Here is a 19,759-nt window from a genome sequence, read left to right as displayed (position 1 = left end):
TATATTGAACTTTCCCCAAACTTTGACCCAAATATAGTATCCTTGCAATGAAGTTTAGCTTCCTTCTTCGCTTTCCATATTATTCATTCTCACCTCTTTCTTTTCCCTCTAAACATCAGAATACACATCAGAATACATACTATATAAGTCTGTAAAACATATACCACTGTCTAGATCTAACTAAATAAAAAGTATCTTTAGGATTAGTTCTTTTTGTATTGATAACACTGATTTTTAACTATAGATGAGAAATAAACTACTCATTCAATTTCTTTTTTATTATTATTAATTTCAAGCCTTTTTCTCTAAATATCACTTGTTACTTCTTTGCCAAATAGGACACAGATCTAGAAACTGTATAGTAAGTAGGTTAGTAGAACAGGATTGAAGAAAAAAGTATCTCTGAATTAAAATTGCAGCTTTAGAGGTTCTACTTCTAGTATGGCCCAATAGCACCTGACAGACAAACTTGTTTGCAGATCACAATGAAAACTCTGAATGAAATATATTAAACAGCTCTGTAAAGGCAGTGAAGAATGCATAAAATAAGGCAGAAATTGAAGGAGGTTGAACTTCAATTCAGTAGAGGACAACAATGCATGAATTTCTCATTTTTCTGGCTTTTATTCTGACAGCAGTCTCCATTAAGCCCCATGAAGGACACTTAGAACTCTGATGGAAATCCTTCTATCTGTTCTGCTTGAAGAACCACAGGACAAAGGACAGGGCAACCAGAACTGCTGGAAAGTGAGGGGGAAGTGCTGGAAGGAACAGACTCATGCCGGAACGTCACACATTTGTATATAAACTCTACTCAGATTTAGCTGACTGCTGACCATGCATATGTGGGGTAAACTACCAACAGTTCACTTAACCCTAAAAGAGCTTAAATTAGTGACTGATGCCCACTGCAAGGGATGCAGAGTTTGTATTATAATACAAACAAATACAAAACCTCTGCAAAGGAACACAGACAAAGTCAGAGTTTCTACACATTGTTATTTACAATGCCCATTTCACAATGTAAAACTAGTTGACATAAAAAGAAACAGGAAATTGTGATCCTTTCTCAACAAGAAAGATAATCAATGGAGGCCAACTACTAGATGTCACAGACAGATGTTGGAATTAGCAGGATAAGATTTTTTAAAACTTTTTTTATTGTATAATATAACATATATACAAAGAAAGAAAGAAAAAAGCACTAATTTTCAAAGCACTCTTCAACAAGTAGTTACAGAACAGATCCCAGAGTTTGTCATGAGCTACCATTCCATAGGATAAGAGTTTAAAACAACTATTATAATTATGCTCAAAGAAAAGAAATAATATATGCTCATGATTACTGAAAATACATTTCAACAGAGAAACAGAAATATAAAAGAGAATTAAATGTAAATTGTAGAAATAAAAATTATAATATCAGAAATAAAAATTTCACTGGATGACTGTAACAAGCAAGAAGAAAGGGTGTGTGAATGTGGAGGTAGACTGTTACAGGGTATCAAATGTAGAGAAAGGAGAGTAAAAAAAGACTGGTTACATTCTTATAGCTGTATGGAAATGAAACCAAGGAGAAACTTGGAACCTCAAAAGCAATAAAGAACATTGGAAATAGTAAATATGTAGGTAAATCTAAAATAGTATTTTTATTCATTTCTTCAAAATATCTATGATTAAGTAAAAAATTCTATGTGGGATTTGTAAGCATATAAAATTAATATTCAGGGAATGGGTCAAAAAAGGTCGAGACAGAAAGTAAATGAACCCTATATGGTTGAAATACTTCTTTATTTTACATGAATTGGTACAATTTAAAATCTGAGTGGATTGAAAATATTATAATCTCTAGCAACCCCTTAAAATAATGCAATAAATAGAATTCTAAAAAAATAATTCAAAAAAAGGCAGAAAAACAAAGACATATGAACAAAAAGCAGAAGGCCAAATAGAAAACTAGTAAACTGAAAGACCTAAAATATGCATTTATTAACATATATGGCCAAAATGTGCCAATTGAAGCTCAGAGACTTTCCAGAATGAATAAGAATACAAGATAAAATTAAACACTATATTTATGCAACACATACATAGGTAATTTGAAGATAAGTAGATGATAAAAGATATACCCTGACAGCATAGTAAAAGAAACACAATAAGGCTGGAGTGGTTATCCCAATATGAGATAAACAGATTCCAAGACAAAGAATATACCAGAGATAAAGAAGTAGATTTTATAATGATAAAAGGATGGATACATTATCAGCAACACATAACAATTATAAACATGTAGACACCTAATTCAGAATAATGAAGCAGATTTTAACAAAATTAAAGGGAGAAATACAAACTTCCCCAATCACAGGTGGAGATTTTAGTACCCTCTCTCTTAACCACCAATAAAACTACAGAAAAAAAAAGACTTCTGAACAACAAACAACACTGTCAAAATTCTTTTCACATAATGGGCTCCAAAGTAAGTGTAAACAAATTTATAAAGTTTTGAAATTATATAGTGTATATTATCTGACCACAAAATTAAAACAGAAATCAAAAACAATGAGATATCATGGATGAAAACCAAAATATTTGGAAACTAAGCAATAATACAAATAATCTATGAGTCAAAGAAGAAGTCATGGTGGATACTGAAAATATTTTAAACTGAATAATGATGAAAAACAGTACACCAACCTTTGGAGGATATAGCTTATGCTGGTTTGAAAGGAAGTATGCCCTCTAGAAAAGCCATGCTTTAATCAAAATCCTATTTCATAAAGGTAGAATAATTGCTATTCAATACTGTATGTTTGAAACTGTAATCAGATCATCTCCCTGGAGAACGTGATTTAGTCAAGAGTGGTTGTTAAACTGGATTAGGGGATGCATGTCCCCACCCACTTGGGTGGGTCTTGATTGGTTTATTGAAGTCCTATAAAAGAGGAAACATTCAGATTCAGAAAGAGCAGCACCACAAAGTAGAGAGTCCACGAGCCAGTGACCTTTGGAGATGAAGAAAGAAAACGCCTCCCGGGGAGCTTCATGAAACTAGAAGCCAGGAGAGAAGAAGCTAGCAGATGACACTGCGTTCACCATGTGTCCTTCCAGATGAGAGAGGAGCCCTGACCGTGTTCACCGTGTACCTTTCCAGATGAGAGAGAAACTCTGACTGTGCTCACCATGTGCCCTTCCACTTAAGAGAGAAGCCCTGAACTTCATCAACCTTTTTGAACCAAGGTATCTTTCCCTGGATGCCTTTGATTGGACATTTCTACAGACCTGTTGTAATTGGGATATTTTCTCAGCCTTAGAACTGTAAACTAGCAACTCATTAAATTCCCCTTTTTAAAAGCCATTCTGTTTCTGGTATATTGCATTCCGATAGCTAGCAAACTAGAACATAGCTAAAGCAATTACTAGAAAGAAATTTATAGCTATAAATATGTATATTTTAAAAGAGTAAAGGCCTAAAATCAATGATTTTAGATTCTTTAAGAATCTAAAGAAAGGCAAAGGAAACTAATAGAAGGAAAATAATAAAGATCAAAAGCAGAAACCCTGAAATGTAAAACAAACAATGGAGAAAATTACAAATCCAAACAATGGTTCTCGGTAAATATCAACAACATTCATATATCCTTAGTTAGATTTAGAAAGGAAGGGTGAAGAGCAGAGGAAGAGGAGAAGTTGGGGAGAAGGTGAGTGGTCACTAAGATCTGTACCTATATTTTATTCTTTTACAGTTTTAGCATTTAAATTTAGGTCTTTGATCAAGTTTGAGTTCATTTTTGTATATAATTTGTGATAGGGATCCAATTTTGTTCATTTGCATTTGTATATCCAGTTGTCACAGAACCATTTGTTGAAAAGTCCTTTCTTTCCCCCAATGAGTTGTTTTGACACCCTTGTCAAAAATCCATTGACCATAAATGTGTTTGTTTGTTTATTCCTGGCCTCTCAATTTTATTCATTGATTTATATGTTTATCCTTATGCAACCACAACTCTGTGTTGATCATTGCAGCTTTACAGTAAATCTTGAAATCAAGAGGTGTCAACCTTCCATCCTGTTTTTTGTCAACATTATTTTGGCTATTCTAGGTCTCTTATATTTCCATATGAATTTTAGGGTCAGCTTTTCAATTTCTGTGAAAAAAACCCAGCTGGGATTTTTATAGGCATGGCAATAAATCTGTAGATCAATTTGGGGAGCATTGCTATCTTAACCACATTGTCTTCCAATCCATGATCAGCAGTCATTGCCCCACTTACTCAGGTCTTTAATTTTTTTCAATGATATTTTGCAGTTTTCAGTGCATGTTCTTGACTTCTTTGTTAAATTTATTCCTAACAAGTTTATTCTTTTAGATGCTAATGTAATCAGAATTGTTTCCTTAATTTCATTTTTGGATTACTCATTGCTATTGTAAAGAATTATAACTGGTTTTGTGACTTTATCCTGCATCCTTTAACTGTGTTGAATTCGCTTATTAGCTTTACTAGTTTCTGAGTGTTTGTGTATTCCTTAGAATTTTCTGTATACGAGATCATGCCATCTGCTAATAGTTAGATTTATTCTTCCTTTACAATCTAGATGCCTTTTATTTCTTGTTCTTATATAATTGCCTTGGCTAGAATCACCAGTATAATGTTGATTATAAGTGGCAAGAATGAGCATCCTGGTCTTGTTCCTGATCCTAGGGGTAAGATTTTAATCTTTCACCATTAATTAACACGTTAGCTGAGAGTTTTTCATAGATACCTTTTATGAGGTTGGGAAAGTTCCCTTATATTCCTGTTTTGTTGAGTGCTTTCATCATGAAAGGGATCAGATTTCATCAAACACATTTTTTGCTTCTATTTAGATAACAATATGCTTTTTGTCCTTTATTCTATTAATGCATGTTTTGTACTATTAAGTTCCAGATGTTGAACCAACCTTGCATTCCTGAGATAGATCCCACTTGAACATGGTATATAATCCTTTTTACATGTAACTGTATTTGAATTGCTAGTATTTTGTTGAAAATTTTGCAAGTGTGCATAAAGGATATTGGTTTGTAGGATTTGTTTTTACTTGAGATGCCTTTGTCTGATTCAGGGTATCAGGTTAATACTACAAAAGTGTATTCAAATATTATAAGAAAACAGATGTAAAATAAACAAATTAAATCCTACCTAAAACATACCAAAAAACCCCATAAAATTCTTGGTAATAAATGTAACAAGAGGTACTCAAGACCTTTATACTGAAAGCTATAAAATATTGCTGAAAGATATTAAAGATGAACTACATAAATGGAGAGATCATTCATATTCATGAGTTGGAAGGCATAATATTAGAAAGATGTCAATTTTCCCAAATTGAATCACAGACTCTACAAATTCCTGGACATAATTCCACCATGCTAATTTTTTAGAAACTGGCAAGCTTCTAACATCTACATATAAATTCAGAGAATCTAAAATATACAAAACCAATCTTGAAAAATAAGAATAAAGATAGCGGGGCTTACACCACCTAATGTAAAGACATACTATTTATTCAATATAGTGTGGTACTGGCATAAAGATGAATAAAATCAATGGAGCAGAATAAAGAGCTCATAAATTTATGCATCCTTATACAGTCATCAGATTTTTAAAGAAAGCACCAATGCAATCCAGTAAGAAAAGGAAAGTCTTTTCAACAAGAGTGCTGGAAGAATTAAATATCCACATAGAAAATAATGAACCCTACCTAGATCTCACATAACACACAGAAAGTAATACAATATGCTTCGAAGATATAAACATAAAAGATAAAACTATAAACATTTTCAAATAAAAACACAGAATACCTTCTCGGCTTGGGGATAAAGTTTTCTTAGGATACAGAAAACAATAACTATGAAAAATACTTGATAAACTAGACTTCCAAATTTAAATATTCTGTTTATGAAAAGATTTAATTAAGAGTATAAATAGGTGAGCCATAAGTTGGAAGGAAATAGTTGAAAAACAGGTATCTGACAAAATACTGGTTCCTATATGCAATCTCTGAATAAGAAAATAACAATTCCACATAAAAATGGGCACAAAATTTTAACAGATACTTTGCAAAGGAAGATATATGAATGGCCAGTAAGCACATGAAAAAGAGCTTCCAAACTAGTCCTCAAAGAAAATGAATTTTAGATTGCAAGGAACTATGAACTATCACTACAACCCATTAGAATTGCTAAAGTTAAAAACATTGACAATACTGAAAGGTGGAAGGATGTAGACCAGCTAAAATTATCATACACTGTTAATGTGTGTGCTGGTTTGAAAGGAAGTATGCCCCCTAGAAAAGCCATGTTTTAATCAAAATCCCATTTCATAAAGGTAGAATAATTACTATTCAATACTGTATGTTTGAAACTGTAATCATATCATCTCCCTGGATGATGTGATTTAGTTAAGAGTGATTGTTAAGCTGGATTAGGTGATGACATGTCTCCACCCATTTGGGTGGTCTTGATTGGTTTATTGGAGTCCTATAAAAGAGGAAACATTTTGGAGAATAGGAGATTCAGAGAGAGCAGAGAATGCTGCAGCACCGTGAAGCAGAGAGTCCATGAGCCAGCAACCTTTGGAGATGAAGAAGGAAAACGCCTTCATGAAACAGGAAGCCAGGAGAGAAAGCTAGCAGATGATGCCTTGTTCACCACGTGCCCTTGTTTACCATGTGCCCTTCCAGCCGACAGAGAAACCCTGAACTTCATTGGCCTTCTTGAACCAAGGTATCTTTCCCTGGATGCCTTGATGGGACATTTCTATAGCCTTGCTTTAATTGGGACATTTTCTCAGCCTTAGAACTGTAAACTAGCAATTTGTTAAATTCCCCTTTTCAAAGCTGTTCTGTTTCTGGTGTATTGCATTCTGGCAGCTAGCAAACTAGAACACTGTGAATCGAAAATAGTGTGACTACTTAGGAAAAAGATCTGGCATATGTCCATAAAGAGATTTGTGCAAGAATGTTCATAACAGCATCATTCATGAGACCCAAAACCTGGAGAAAGCCTAGGTGTTCATAAATAGAAGAATGGATAAACATATGTGGTATATTCATACAACAGACTACCACTCAGCAACAAATAAAAATGAACTACCAATAAACTCAGGAACAGTAATCTCCTAAGAAACCTGACCAAAAGAATGTGTAGGGTATGTTCCATGCATATGAAGTTCTAGAACTAATCCACGGGAGAAAAAATTCAGAGTGTTGCTTTCTGGGGGTAAAGGGGAGGATTTACTGGGAAGGGGCCTGAAGGAATTTTCTGGGTCACACTGGTGTACATGTTTTCCAGAACTTACTAAGAATTATATATTTTATCAAATGCAAATTTTACCTCAAGAGAAAAGGAAAGAATCATAAACACATTTTGAATTCTAGCAATAATATGCATGACAAATTATTTAGGGGGAAAGATGGGGATGACTACAACTTATTAGAAATACATCCAATAAGACGGATTCATGGAAGAGAAGAGGAATGGAATGTTGCAGAGTGGTGGGGACATGAGAGTCCACTGTGAAATTCTTCCCATTTTTCTGTATGGCTAACATTTTTCGTAATAAAAACTTGGGAAAAATTCTTAAAATCTGAGTCTTCCACAATTAAAATAAGTAAAGAAATAAAAATAGATAAAGCAATCTCAGCTTTATAGCCAGCTGTGTGAACTTGGCAAAGCTCTAAAATATTGTAAGTCTAAATTTCTTCATTCATAAAATGGAAATGATAAATAATACCCACTTACAGGATAGTTTTAAGGACTCAATTTGCTAATATACATTCTGGTATAGATCAGCACTGGATAAATGTTTTAGCTACTATTTTTTTAGTGAGCATGGAGACCTGGGACCATAAACCCCAAAACAAAATTTCTCAGAAACAATCAGGACAGGAGGAAAATGTTTGACACTGTGTTGACACAAGTATTGTTTGCTGCATAGGTTAAACAAGATTCCCTGTGATTTTTCTCTCTTTATGAATGCCATTTATTAGGACCCCTAAGTGAATGAGCTAGTAGAAAATAAATATATAAAAAAAATAAAATATAGTATTAAAAATGATATTTCTTTAACTTTCATTCCAGAAAAATGCTAGCATGCTATATGGAGTGTGCTGGGTCCAGAAAAGCAAGCCTGCCAGATGCCACAGGAATAAATAGAGGGAACCTTGGAGACAAAACATAAAATGAGAACATGGAGAGTTATATCTTGGATACCCTTCCCGCCTGGCAGTCAGCCCACTGAAGGTATGGGGTTTGGCAATTCACCTTTGCAGGCCACCTTTAATTAATTTTATTTATTTATTCAGAAAACATTTAAATCAAAGCCCAGCATATGCAAAGTTCTATGCAGGTCCTACGGGGCTTTTAATATTCAGAGTTAGAAAAATGAAGCTAGGTAAGGTGATTTTAGGCAAAAAACATGTTCTAAGTACAGTATAATGAGAAGTTAATACTAGAGCCTGGCACCTCCTTTTGCAACATTCATTTGAAAAACACAACTTCAATGCTTTTGATCAATAGAGCAAGCAAGAATTTGCTTTCAAAAATGACAGGACTTCTCAGACGGGAAAAAAGGTAGCAGAGTTCCTTATGTGAGTTATGCCTTATTTTGCACAGAAGTGCATAAGTGAAAGTATTTTGCTATAAAATCTAACTTCTACAGTGCTTATCAGTATCACTGATATTTTCAATGCAAGTGAAATTTCTTAATATGATATCTTTTATTTTCAATTTAGTAATGTTTCCGATAAGAAAACCAAGCTCCAAAATGCTGAAAATTTATTGTTTCATCCAATTACGACTGCTATCCTTTGGGATCTCAAATATATATACTTGTGATAATTCTAAGAAATTGTGATTAATTGGATTTCTAAGCAACAAAACAAGTTATTTTAAATTAAAAGAAAAGTACATTCCATTCCCATAGCTCATCTTTATTTCAGGATTATACATTCCCTGCTAAAATTTAGGATGGAATTTCTAACAGTGGTAGTATTGTTCAGTAAATAGTCGTCTTTGTGTGCGTAAAGAATATCAAATGAATGGAAATGGTCTCAGAAATCTTATCTGGAAAACTTTGGCCTATAGTATTTATTCAAGTGTTGTCCATATTTGCAGAAAAGAATTTAGAAAACATGTTTTCCTCATAAGAATATGGAGCTCCTTTGTGTCTATTTAAAAAGGAAATCCTCCCCTACTTCCAACAGTCGCACAAAACCCTTCCTACCAATAGAAGCTAAAGATAAAATTAAAGAAACCCTGGATGCATGCCAAATCCTGGGAGCATGGGGAAGAGAAAGCTCACCAGAAGTCACCTCTCCTCACCCTTATCTTTTCCGCCTGCTTATCCCTCCTGGGCTAGGGGTGCTGGGATGTTGCTATTCTGTGTCCTCTTTGTCTAGAGACAGCAGCTGTGAGTCAGGTGCCTGTACTTCAATGTTTTATTATTCTTATCCTTGAAGAAAACCTTACTGTTAAGGGAAAATAAATGTAATAGGCAAATTAGAATACCCAGCCGCTCAGAAAACCTCTTTCTAGGTCTTACCACCACATATAATGTTAAAACTTCCTTTCAATCTAAGTAGCAATGAATTTGTCAGAGAAGTCTATTAGGAGAAATTTAATCTTACCACTGTCTTTGGGTGAACCCATTGCTTCCTCAATTAATGCAGGATGCTTAGGATGGTAAAAGGCTAAAATGTTAAAAATTCCTTCCAGGGTGGATCATCTTAGGTAAAAATATTAGGGAAAAGTTAGGGATTCACGAAGCAGGACAGAGTTTTGTTGCTGTAATAGATGAAATGTTTACTAACCACTAGGAAATGTTACTGAATATACTTGAGAGCGTACAAATGTCTTTGAAATTAAACATCACGTAAATTCCGACACGTGTTCTCTCTACTTCATCCAAATTAGGAAGGTTTCCCTATATTAATTTTGTATCTTTCACAAGCATCCTTGAGATTCTCTGTCCTTAATTACTTATGTCTATGTCTCAAGTATTAAGAGCATACTTGAAATTTAAGATTTTTCTAAGTTCTTAACACTTATGAGCTTTGTTGTCTTCCTAGACCTGTTGACCTAATTTTATCCTCCTCAATATATTTAGGAATAATGCATTGCTTATCTTTGAAGTTTGCATCACAGTCTCTGTATTAAAGAATCCAAGTCCAAATTTTGATTTATTCAACACAAAGCTGCTGATTCTCTAATCTCATTCATGAATACTTTTTTTCACCCTTCTCTGTTCCATTTCAAATTTTAAATGATATTTTCTAAAATTTTGTTTGAAAACCTTATAATCCAATATCATATCTAATCACCCTTCTGCCAAGCCACTAATGACATAATTCTTTCTATTTTTCTTAAAAAAATTCCTATGGACCCTGCTATAAAAGCAAAGGGATAAATGTAAAAGTATGAAGAAAGCCTGTTACTAGACAGATTGCCTCATGATTCTTCACAGCTTAATTTGGGGGGGCTGGTATCTGAACCCAGCTCCACTCAAGCTCCTATGAGAATGGACCTACAGAGGAAGGGAGAGGAAGGCAAGGAAGCCTGCAGATCTGGTGATAATCTGAGCTGAGCTCTGATGGAACAACCTGGAGGCAGAAAGTTAAAGCTGCTATTTGCTGCCTGTTTCTAAAGTGAAATCCACCAGGAGCAAAGAGGGCTCGGTTTGTTGGAATTCCACCACACTGATTAACAACCATGCCAAATGAGATCCCAAGCACATCACCAGACATATTATATTATGTGATAAATATCACAAATTCACTGCTAAGAACATAACACTAAAAATCTCATATTGGGACTATCTCCCCCCCAAAAAATTCTACTTAAAAACACACGTGAGCTAAGATGGAATACCATTTCCCTACTGACTCCATGAGTACACAGAAGTGTAAGAGTGTGGTGATGCCCAGTGGAACAACTGTAGAGGATGTGAGTCAGGACTTCTGGCAGAAACTCTATTTTCTGAGGACTTATACTCAGGTATAGAAATCCGCTGCAAACTAAAGTTGGCACCAATCTTAGCTTGGTAGAACTCCATCAAGTACAAGAGAAATAAAAATTAAGGGTGGGGGAAGGGGAACACTATAAACTTGACTTTCAGAAAAGACCCAAACATTACCTGTAAGGGGGACCAAAGGAAATTCTCAAAACTTATTCATCTTTTTACATTGAAAATTTCATCTTGGCAAGTGGTAAGACCATTTATGGTCTAATAATTTCTAAGATCTTGGAGCAAATATATAATTTGAAAGAGCAGACACTGAGCCCAGGAAAGGCTCTGTCAGTTCTAGAAATAAGTGCTTTTACTCTAGAATTTTTCCAAGTTGCACTTTTTTAGTGGTGCCAAATGATTCAGCCCATAACCACAAGCAAAATTACAATCAGCTGAAGAAAAAGCCCATGTCTCTTGTAACAGCAAAACAGGAACAGAATTTGAGAACAATCTAAACACTTAGATAGACAGCTAATAAAATCTCAACACCTTTTGTAGAACCCTAACTAAACAGAGCCTTGATTTTAATAACTCGTGGGGATTTATGCTCTCAGTCAACCCTGCTTTTTCATTTAAGAACTTAGTTTTCAGTCAGAGGAGTTCTAAGCATTGAAGTTTAACACACTAGTAGATGAATGGTGATTACTAGAAACTCCGAAATGCTTCCAAGTCAAATGCCTGTGTAACTTCTAAAAATAGTTATCACTGTTTACTCATTCAAAAATTCAATAAAGATTTATTTATCACATTATAAGCAAAAAACTCCATTCAACTGACCTAAAATCTACCAAAAATATAAAATGTATGTTCATTTGAGGATTTTTGATAGCTCCTGTTTCCTTCAAGGTATCAGACACTTAATAGCTAGCTTAAGAAACATCTTGAAATCTTTAACATTAAATCAAATTTTTCAAAAAATCATGCACATGTTTCTCAAGTTAATATGAAGCACAGAGACAAAAGAAAATTTTGCTTGGTCTAATGTAAGAGAAAAGACCTCTAAAACCAGCTGCATTTTGAGACAACAGAGTATAAAGGAATGGACAGATGAACTTCAAAAAAGTATTCCTCATGGGTACCAATTGAACCTCAGCAACTAAAAACTGGAAGGAACCCTGTCTTCCTTCTGTCATCCTCCCTGGTTATTCCTCTATTCTTTTCTTACTCTCTAGACACAATCATACTCATTTGAAATGGAGCAGGCAAAGCTGCATCAGAAACTGTTCACAGGAAAAATAAGCAGAATAGGACAGAGCTACAGCTAACAGTAAACTCAACAAAACAGAAAAAGAAAACATCTATATTAAAAAAGGAAGTAAAAGGCTTCATAGCTGAATTTGAAGAACCAGTATTTGCCAAATGCGTATTCTATAGCAGACAGGATACAGCAACATCACATAATAAACCTGCAATTCCACTGCGAAAGATGAGATGGGTGCAGGTTGATGTTTCTCCAGAAAAAGCAATGTTCTGTGATGAGAAAGCAGGCATTATTTGCAAAAGACACAATTAACTAAAATGAATGAACTACAGCTCCAGATATTAAGAGAAATAATTCTAAAAAAAAGTTAAGGCAAAACAAGTGGCAAAGGCATGCATTTAGTATGATGCATATAAACTAAAAATATTACTATATTTGCACACACATATTAATTATGAATATATAAAATATGAGCAGAATAATTTAACAGCCTTATTATACTGCTATTACCTGTTGGGAATAGGGAACAGGAAGGATAGTGAGTTTTTTTCAACTTAAAAAATAGAGATCTGAAGCAAATAAGATACAGTAACAACATTTTAAAATCTGCAGGTGGATATATAGGCTTTGCTTTTTTCTATAGATTTAAACTATTCGATAATAAAAATTAATATGTACTTAACATTTGTTGCTAAAAGGAAGAAAGCTATAAAATTTAGGAAATTAGAAGGAGCTATTCCTGGAAGTCCAATTTTCTTACTTCTGAGCTAGAAATATACGAGATTGATTATTTTACATCTTCAGCAAAAGGAATAGTAGAAACTTGATGTAGAAGAAAGACTGCCCTTGATACAAGTCTGTAGAATTTCTGGCAAATGGGATGGTCATTTCCAGATGGAAGTGAATTATCTGAACATTATTCTATCAAATGCTCTCACTTTAAAAGAGTGTTTCAATTCATACGCTATGAATGTGGGTTGCTCTTTTTCTTCTTTATAGGGTGTGAACGTGAGGTTTAAGGGATATCGTTAATTGGTGCTGAATTTTCATTGCTTCTAAAAATGTATAACTAGACTCTGATTTTGAAATAGCAATTTGCACACTTAAAGTGTTGATTAGCTTTGCAACGACCACACTTCACCACCCCCCCCTACAAAGATTTTTTCCCCCCAAATTAGCCAATAAACATTTTCTAATGCAATTCCCAAGGAGCTTGCTCATTGGGCGCTGGCAGAATCAAGCAGGAAGGGAGCCCAGAAACATTTTTATTTAATTTGGATCATATGTAACTCACAGAATTGATGGCAGGGATCCAGAGAGTTTTTAACAAAACATAGTGGAAAATAAGTCAGAAACATTTCCTGGTGATGCAAGAGTCACTCAGATATATTGTTAACTATGATGAGTGGAGATATATCAAAGACACAAGTGGTGCTACACAGCACAGCATGCATTTTTTGGATAAAGCAGTCTCCATGCATGGGGAAGATATATGACACAATAAGAGGGCATATTGGTCTATAATTTTCTATATTATATCCTTGTATTTTTTATTATATGCTATTTTTCAACTTATATAGGAATGTGGTCTCATAGAGCTAATATTTATCCTTCCATGTTTATAGAGCTAGCAGTGCATTTCAGGAAATGAGAAACTCTGAGAAGTCAAATATAACTTTGTGCCTGTGCATAAAAGGAGAAAAGACAGGAAAATCATCATGTAAAAATCTGGTTCAAGAACTCTGCCACAAAGCTTTGAATGATTAAGCAACACAAGATAATGGAAAATGTTGAGGTTATTTCTTCTCTCTCCATAAATTTGGCTTTTATAGATGAAAATATTGCCATATAGTATTCCTGTTTTACTAGAAAACAAAGAAATGGGTCCTTTAGTCTAGTTCTCACTTTTCAAGTGCCCTACTTATTGCATGTATTTTGTGGGAGCCAAGGCAGATGTTAAGTGTACCCCACTATAACAACTGAGACATCCCTATTTGGAACTGTATCTTTAAGTCAGGAATGCTTCATATTTTGGTATTAAGTTGCCTTCCTACTAGGGAACTAAGTGATTTCTTATGTTAAGTATAATACTAACAAATGAGAATTTGTTTTCTGTGCTGGACCAGCACTGAGGTGTTTCAAGAGAACAGAGCCTTTACAAAGCTTCTGTGGTAAAAATGTACCAAAGTATGTTCGTTTTTAATTTCCCTCGTTTTCATCTGTAACTTTGAGACTTGAAGCGGTTTCCATACTCTTCACTGATGAAGAAAGAAGCAAGTAAGTGAAGGAGAAGACAGAAAGTTGAGGGAGAATTGGGAATGGAAGTCAAGGGTCAAGGGAGAAAGAAGTTCAGATCAAATCAAGGGCCCCTTGAGTCATCCAAAAACTGATCCTGAGAATTTCTAAGGAAGCCTGTGGCCTACGGTAGAAAGCTGAAACTTGAGAACCCAGTGAAAAGAGAGTCAAAACATATTCCCTCATTACTTTTCTTTCCCCAGTCTTCCCTCAGAATTTCTATTCCTTCCTCACTAGTCTCTGACCTGTGACTTTTGAGACATCAGCCCCCTCATTTTCCCTGGGGTCCAAGCCCTGTGGCTTCCCTGAGTCCTCAGAGCCACTCCTCTCTCTGCCCTTCTCCTGCCATACTCACTGCACTGTGTTCTGATATTATCTTTCTATTATCCATGTCTCTGTATTGAACAACCACGATCTGCTTTAAACGGCAAAAGAAAAATTCTGGTTCTTCAACAGAGTGCCTATCTCTATCTAAGCCAGTGTGTTTCTAGACAGCTGAAAGTTAAATGTAAGCCAGAGTAGAAACAGGATACAGAGGAAAGGGAATGCCACCTAGGGTAAAAGACACGGGTCTGGACCTAGCTCTGTCCTTCATCGACTCTACCAATTCCAGAGTTCTCAACTCTCAAGTGAATGGCTTGTGGTTTTCCATCTGGCAGTCCCATTCCTCCCCTGTTTCTCTGAGGAAATGTGAAGCAAAGTTTGAAGCTCATCTTCACAACGATGGGGGTAGGGGTGTTACTGGCCTTTGGTTCCTGGGAACCAGGGCTATTAACTATTCCAAAATGGGTGGGAGAGTCTCATTTCACAAAGAACTGTCTCCCTCAAGATGCCAATTGTGTTCCCTCTGGAGAATACCTATAGATGGTTTTCAATTCCACCTTCAGCCAGTCTGAGCTCTTAAACTTAAGAAGAATGCAGAGCACTTCAGAAGCTCTGGAAAGAACTGTGAAGATAGTAAATTTGGGGAGTTTCAGAGGAGATGTTTAAAAAAATGGATTTATCTCCTTTGAAAAGAAATGGGGTGATTTGTGAACTGAAGTCTGTGATGATACAACTGATTCTCTCTATCTACCAAAGAAGAAATAATACCATAACATGAAGTTACAAATTGCATAGGAATGCTTGGCAACTAGGGTGCTAAGAAAGGAGAATATTAAATTTCAAAAGGAAACTAGATGTTGGGTATGAGTATGAAGGATTGAAAACGAATGGACTCTTCCTGGTTCCAGGTGAGGGAGGAGCATGTAGGTAACTTCTTAAGTCCTTTCCAAACTTATGTTTCTATGGATATACTTTCTAGGCTCCAACTCAAAATGACATCCTACCAAACAGATGGACTAGAGAATTTCAGATGGAAGCTCTTCCATCTTCCCATCTAGGACCTCATCCAAGGCTTCACACCTCAAAGTGAGTTCACCCTTAGCCCAACAACAAAGGGTGCAGTGGGAAACTGGAATCTAGCCCAGCTCCACAGTAAAATCTACTTGATTTTTCAGTGGAAATAAAAAAAAAGAAAAGAAAAACAAGTATAGAGTTAGTAAGTGAGAAAACATTTGTAATGTGGACAGAATAAAAGTCCCACCAAATGAAATAAATGCCTGTGGAAAAAGGATGTGTCATTCCAAGGAAATTACTGTGCTCCTCTCATTTAGTTTTCTTCTACCCAGTCTACCATGCTTTATCCTATAATCTGTTTCTTTTTTTCTTCTATGAAAGATGCATGGACTGAATTTAGCCTTTGGTTTGGTCTTTATTGGAAAGCACCTTCAAAATAAAAGTGCCTTACTTCATATTATCTCAAGAATAAAACATGTACTTCCAAAATAAAATGCTTGCATTTCTAGCAATCTTTTTCCTTGCATAAGCAACAGTATTTTTAGTGATTTTTTTAAGCTAGTTACACATACCCATTATAAAAACAACAAGAACAACAAAACATCTTCTGTCTTATGTAATAGGGTGCATACTTCCTAGTAGAACAAGAGGGAAACATTCTGGCCACTGACATAAAAAAATGTCAAAATGATTATATTAGTTGATATTAACAAATGCAGTTCTTATTTTCAATGTTTCAAACATAATTGAAGACCACAAGGTCTTAATTAATTGAAAGTAACAAAATCTGATATACATAGATACAATAAAAATGTATTGAACCTTTGAGTTAGAATTTATGAACAGAGAAATGAAATTTATTGTAAGCCATGCAGGGGATATTATATTTCTAAAAATCTTTGTAATATCCCACAGAGTATACAGTGCTAAGTATGAGAAGCAGCAATCAAATTTCTTTTCACTTAATCTTTCTCCCAACAATATCAAAGGATTACAGCCTGTGCACAACCTACTTCCAAGTTCTTATTACAACACGGTATGACTACTATCCATTTAAAAATAACCCTCAAAATTAGTAACTTCAGCAAGAGTAATGGAAACATTAACACGAACCTTAAAACCACGTGTTCTCCAAGGACTTGAGTGAAGCCATGCATTCACAAAGGTCTTTCCAATGGAAGCTCTTCAGAAAGGAAATCCTGTAGGAGGACAGTGCGGCTCTAACAGACCAGAGGTTTCTGGAAGCAGAAGGAAAACACAGCATTAGGAAATGTCTGAGGCACCATCACTGCAGTCCCAGCCCTTGTTGCCAGAAAGTGTTATACTGGCATCCACTGTTATTATTACTGGCACGCTAATCATCATCAGTAAAAGCTTCAAACTCCTAAAGGGCATGATGGGACACTCACCTTTCAGCACCGTATTTAGAAATGGCTAAAGGTCAAGAGTATTTTATAGCCAAACAAACTTCTGCTTTTCTTCTGATCTGACCAGGCTAGGACTGAAGACCTGTTGACAGGGTATGAGTGCAGAGGTAATGCTATGTACTGGGTGCCTGCTGGGAGCTAGGTCCTGGGCTGGAGGCTTCGTATACAGGACCCTTTAATCTTAACAACAACCCTGAAACTGTATGGTCCTGGCACCTGTCTTACAGTTGAGACAACTAAAGCATACCTATCTGAGGGCAAACCCAGAATCCAGGCCTACTAGAGCCCAAAGACCCCAGAGCTCAAGCTCTTTCCCTCATTTTACAATGCAGCCTTTGTGATGTAAATATATATATTTCACAAGCAGAATTGACCAGAGAATAAATAATGCCACAATGAAACTAAGTCAATTTAAATATTTCTAAATTAAACACAATTTCTTCCCTAATTTGCTTTCACTTTATATCAAATATTGTCCTATGCAGCCAGGCTCCACAGAGATACAGGCACCTCCTTTAAGCAATGAGTTTCCTCCTACCTTTCTTTCTTCTGCAAAAAAGGAAGCAGCCACCTGTGTTTGGTGCAGGTTCATGGGCTGTGCTATGTCAAGAGTGGCAGAGCAAGTGTCTCATCTTCCTCTGATCCTTCTATATGACCCAGGATTTCTTCACTGCTATGATGGAAGTAAGCACCCAGTTTTCCTGATGCAATGAGGAACAGATTCCACATGCCCTGTACATACCACTGAGGGTGGTATCTTCTCATGGCTATGTCCATCTTCATGGTTGAGGGTGACCAAGTAGGGCTCAGTAAGTATCCATCTGGATTTCTCTTTTCATCTTTAGTCAAATATCTCCATCTTTCTAACCCAGAGAACCACACAGTGTTTCCTCCACCAAATGTCCCAACTCCTACTCTTAGCCAGTACATTTTGGGGTCATTGCTTTAACACTCCAAAATTTCACTCAAATTGCCAGTTTTTTTTTTTTAATATTTTTATTGACAAATCTCACACATACAGTTCATACATGGTATACAATCAATGGCTCACAATATCATCACATAGTTGTGTTTTCATCACTGTGATCATTATTAGAACATTTGTATCACTCTAGAAAAACAAATTAAAAGAAAAAAGAGAAAACTCAAACATCCCATACCCTTTACCCCTCCCTCTCATTGACCACCAGTATTTCTACATACCCAATATTTTACCCTTTATCCCCTGCCCCATCTATTTCTTATCCTTGTTTTTTTACTCCTCTGTCCATACCCTGGATAAAAGGAGCATCAGAAACAATGTTTTTACAATCACAAGTCACGCTGTAAAAGCTAGATCGTACACAATCATCTTCAAGAAACAAGGCTACTGGAACATAGCTCAACAAGTTTCAGATACTTCCCTCTTCCAGTCACTCCAATACATCATAAACTTCCAGGATAACCTCTTGACTCTGTTTGAAATAAATTGCCAGTTTTTACTGCTACAGACTTTTGTCTGAGTCGTGGAACTTTTAGCTTATTCCCATACTACACATGGGAAGCTCATCAGAAAGGCTAGAGAACGACTGGAAGCAGGACGGTCACTCACAACTTTTAAAAACTTCATTCTATTTTGTTTTGGGCAACAGAACTTTAAGTCATGAATAAAGAAACAGGGTAAAAACGATTGATGGCATTTTCAGAATTCTGCAAAACTGGAGCCTGGAATTATGACATACAAAAAAAACACAGAAAACAGATCCAATTTATCATTGCATGAAATAAGAAAGAAGAACTTGACAAACAAGTGGAGGAGGAAGAAGTTTTTGGATTGTAGGGTCTAATCCAAATGACAGAAACAGAAGATAAATAGAAATTCTTCTTAAAGCCTTATATACTACCATTCCATTTTCTTCACACCCTCGAAAGCAACGTTTCAGGTTATATGCCTAAACTAACAAACCCTAATTCCCCATAAAAGTCCAGTGACAATTTGAAGCACTCACTCAGCCACGGTTTCCTGGATACTTATGAGTCCATCAAGGAGACAGGAAATTTTAGGAATACTAAAATAAACAAGATTGTCTCCCGCCCCCCTCCAGTATCTTACCTTCCTATAGGGGGTACAGCTAGGTGTGGAAAATAATAGTGAGGTGGTACCAATTAGTGGAACCAGGCTGCCTGGAGTGCTCCTGCTTCAGCACTTACCACCTGTATAATCATGGGCAAGGTTCTTAAACTCTCTAGCCCCAGCTTCCTTATCTGCAAGATGAAGACATGATACAGGCTGCTGAGGATTAAGTAAGATAACACATATAAGGTGCTTGGCACACAGAATGAATCCAGCACATGTTGGGAAGTAGTAGTAGTAGTAGACAAAGCATGAACGGCATAAGTAAAAACATGTGCATTGACTACTTTAGGGGAATTGGAGATCCCAGCTGTTGGGAATGAGGAGAATCAAGAAGACT

The 19,759-nt window shown here is 35.7% G+C and overlaps 1 protein-coding gene across 8 annotated transcripts in view; it reads right to left on the bottom strand.

The window, feature by feature from the left end:
• The window catches only part of ENOX1 (ecto-NOX disulfide-thiol exchanger 1), a 311,721-nt gene that overhangs the window by 266,298 nt on the left and 25,664 nt on the right, over positions 1–19,759 (bottom strand). For 5 of the 8 annotated variants that reach the window (XR_013174569.1, XR_013174570.1, XM_077158331.1 and 2 more), the window contains exon 2: positions 16,993–17,117. Coding sequence is in view for 3 of the 8 variants with exons in the window: in XM_077158331.1 (XP_077014446.1) it covers positions 16,993–17,036 (44 nt within the window). In the remaining 5 variants the exon portion in view is untranslated. Of the gene's footprint in view, positions 1–16,992; positions 17,118–19,759 lie in introns of those variants that run through there. The other 3 variants (XM_077158332.1, XM_077158336.1, XM_077158335.1) reach the window with 1 other exon arrangement.

The sequence above is a fragment of the Tamandua tetradactyla genome, chromosome 4 (genome assembly GCF_023851605.1).
Source record: "Tamandua tetradactyla isolate mTamTet1 chromosome 4, mTamTet1.pri, whole genome shotgun sequence".
In the NCBI taxonomy this organism is placed as follows: domain Eukaryota; kingdom Metazoa; phylum Chordata; class Mammalia; order Pilosa; family Myrmecophagidae; genus Tamandua; species Tamandua tetradactyla.
The sequence above is the reverse complement of the archived record's forward strand: the minus strand, read 5'-3'. Positions and strand labels throughout refer to the sequence as shown.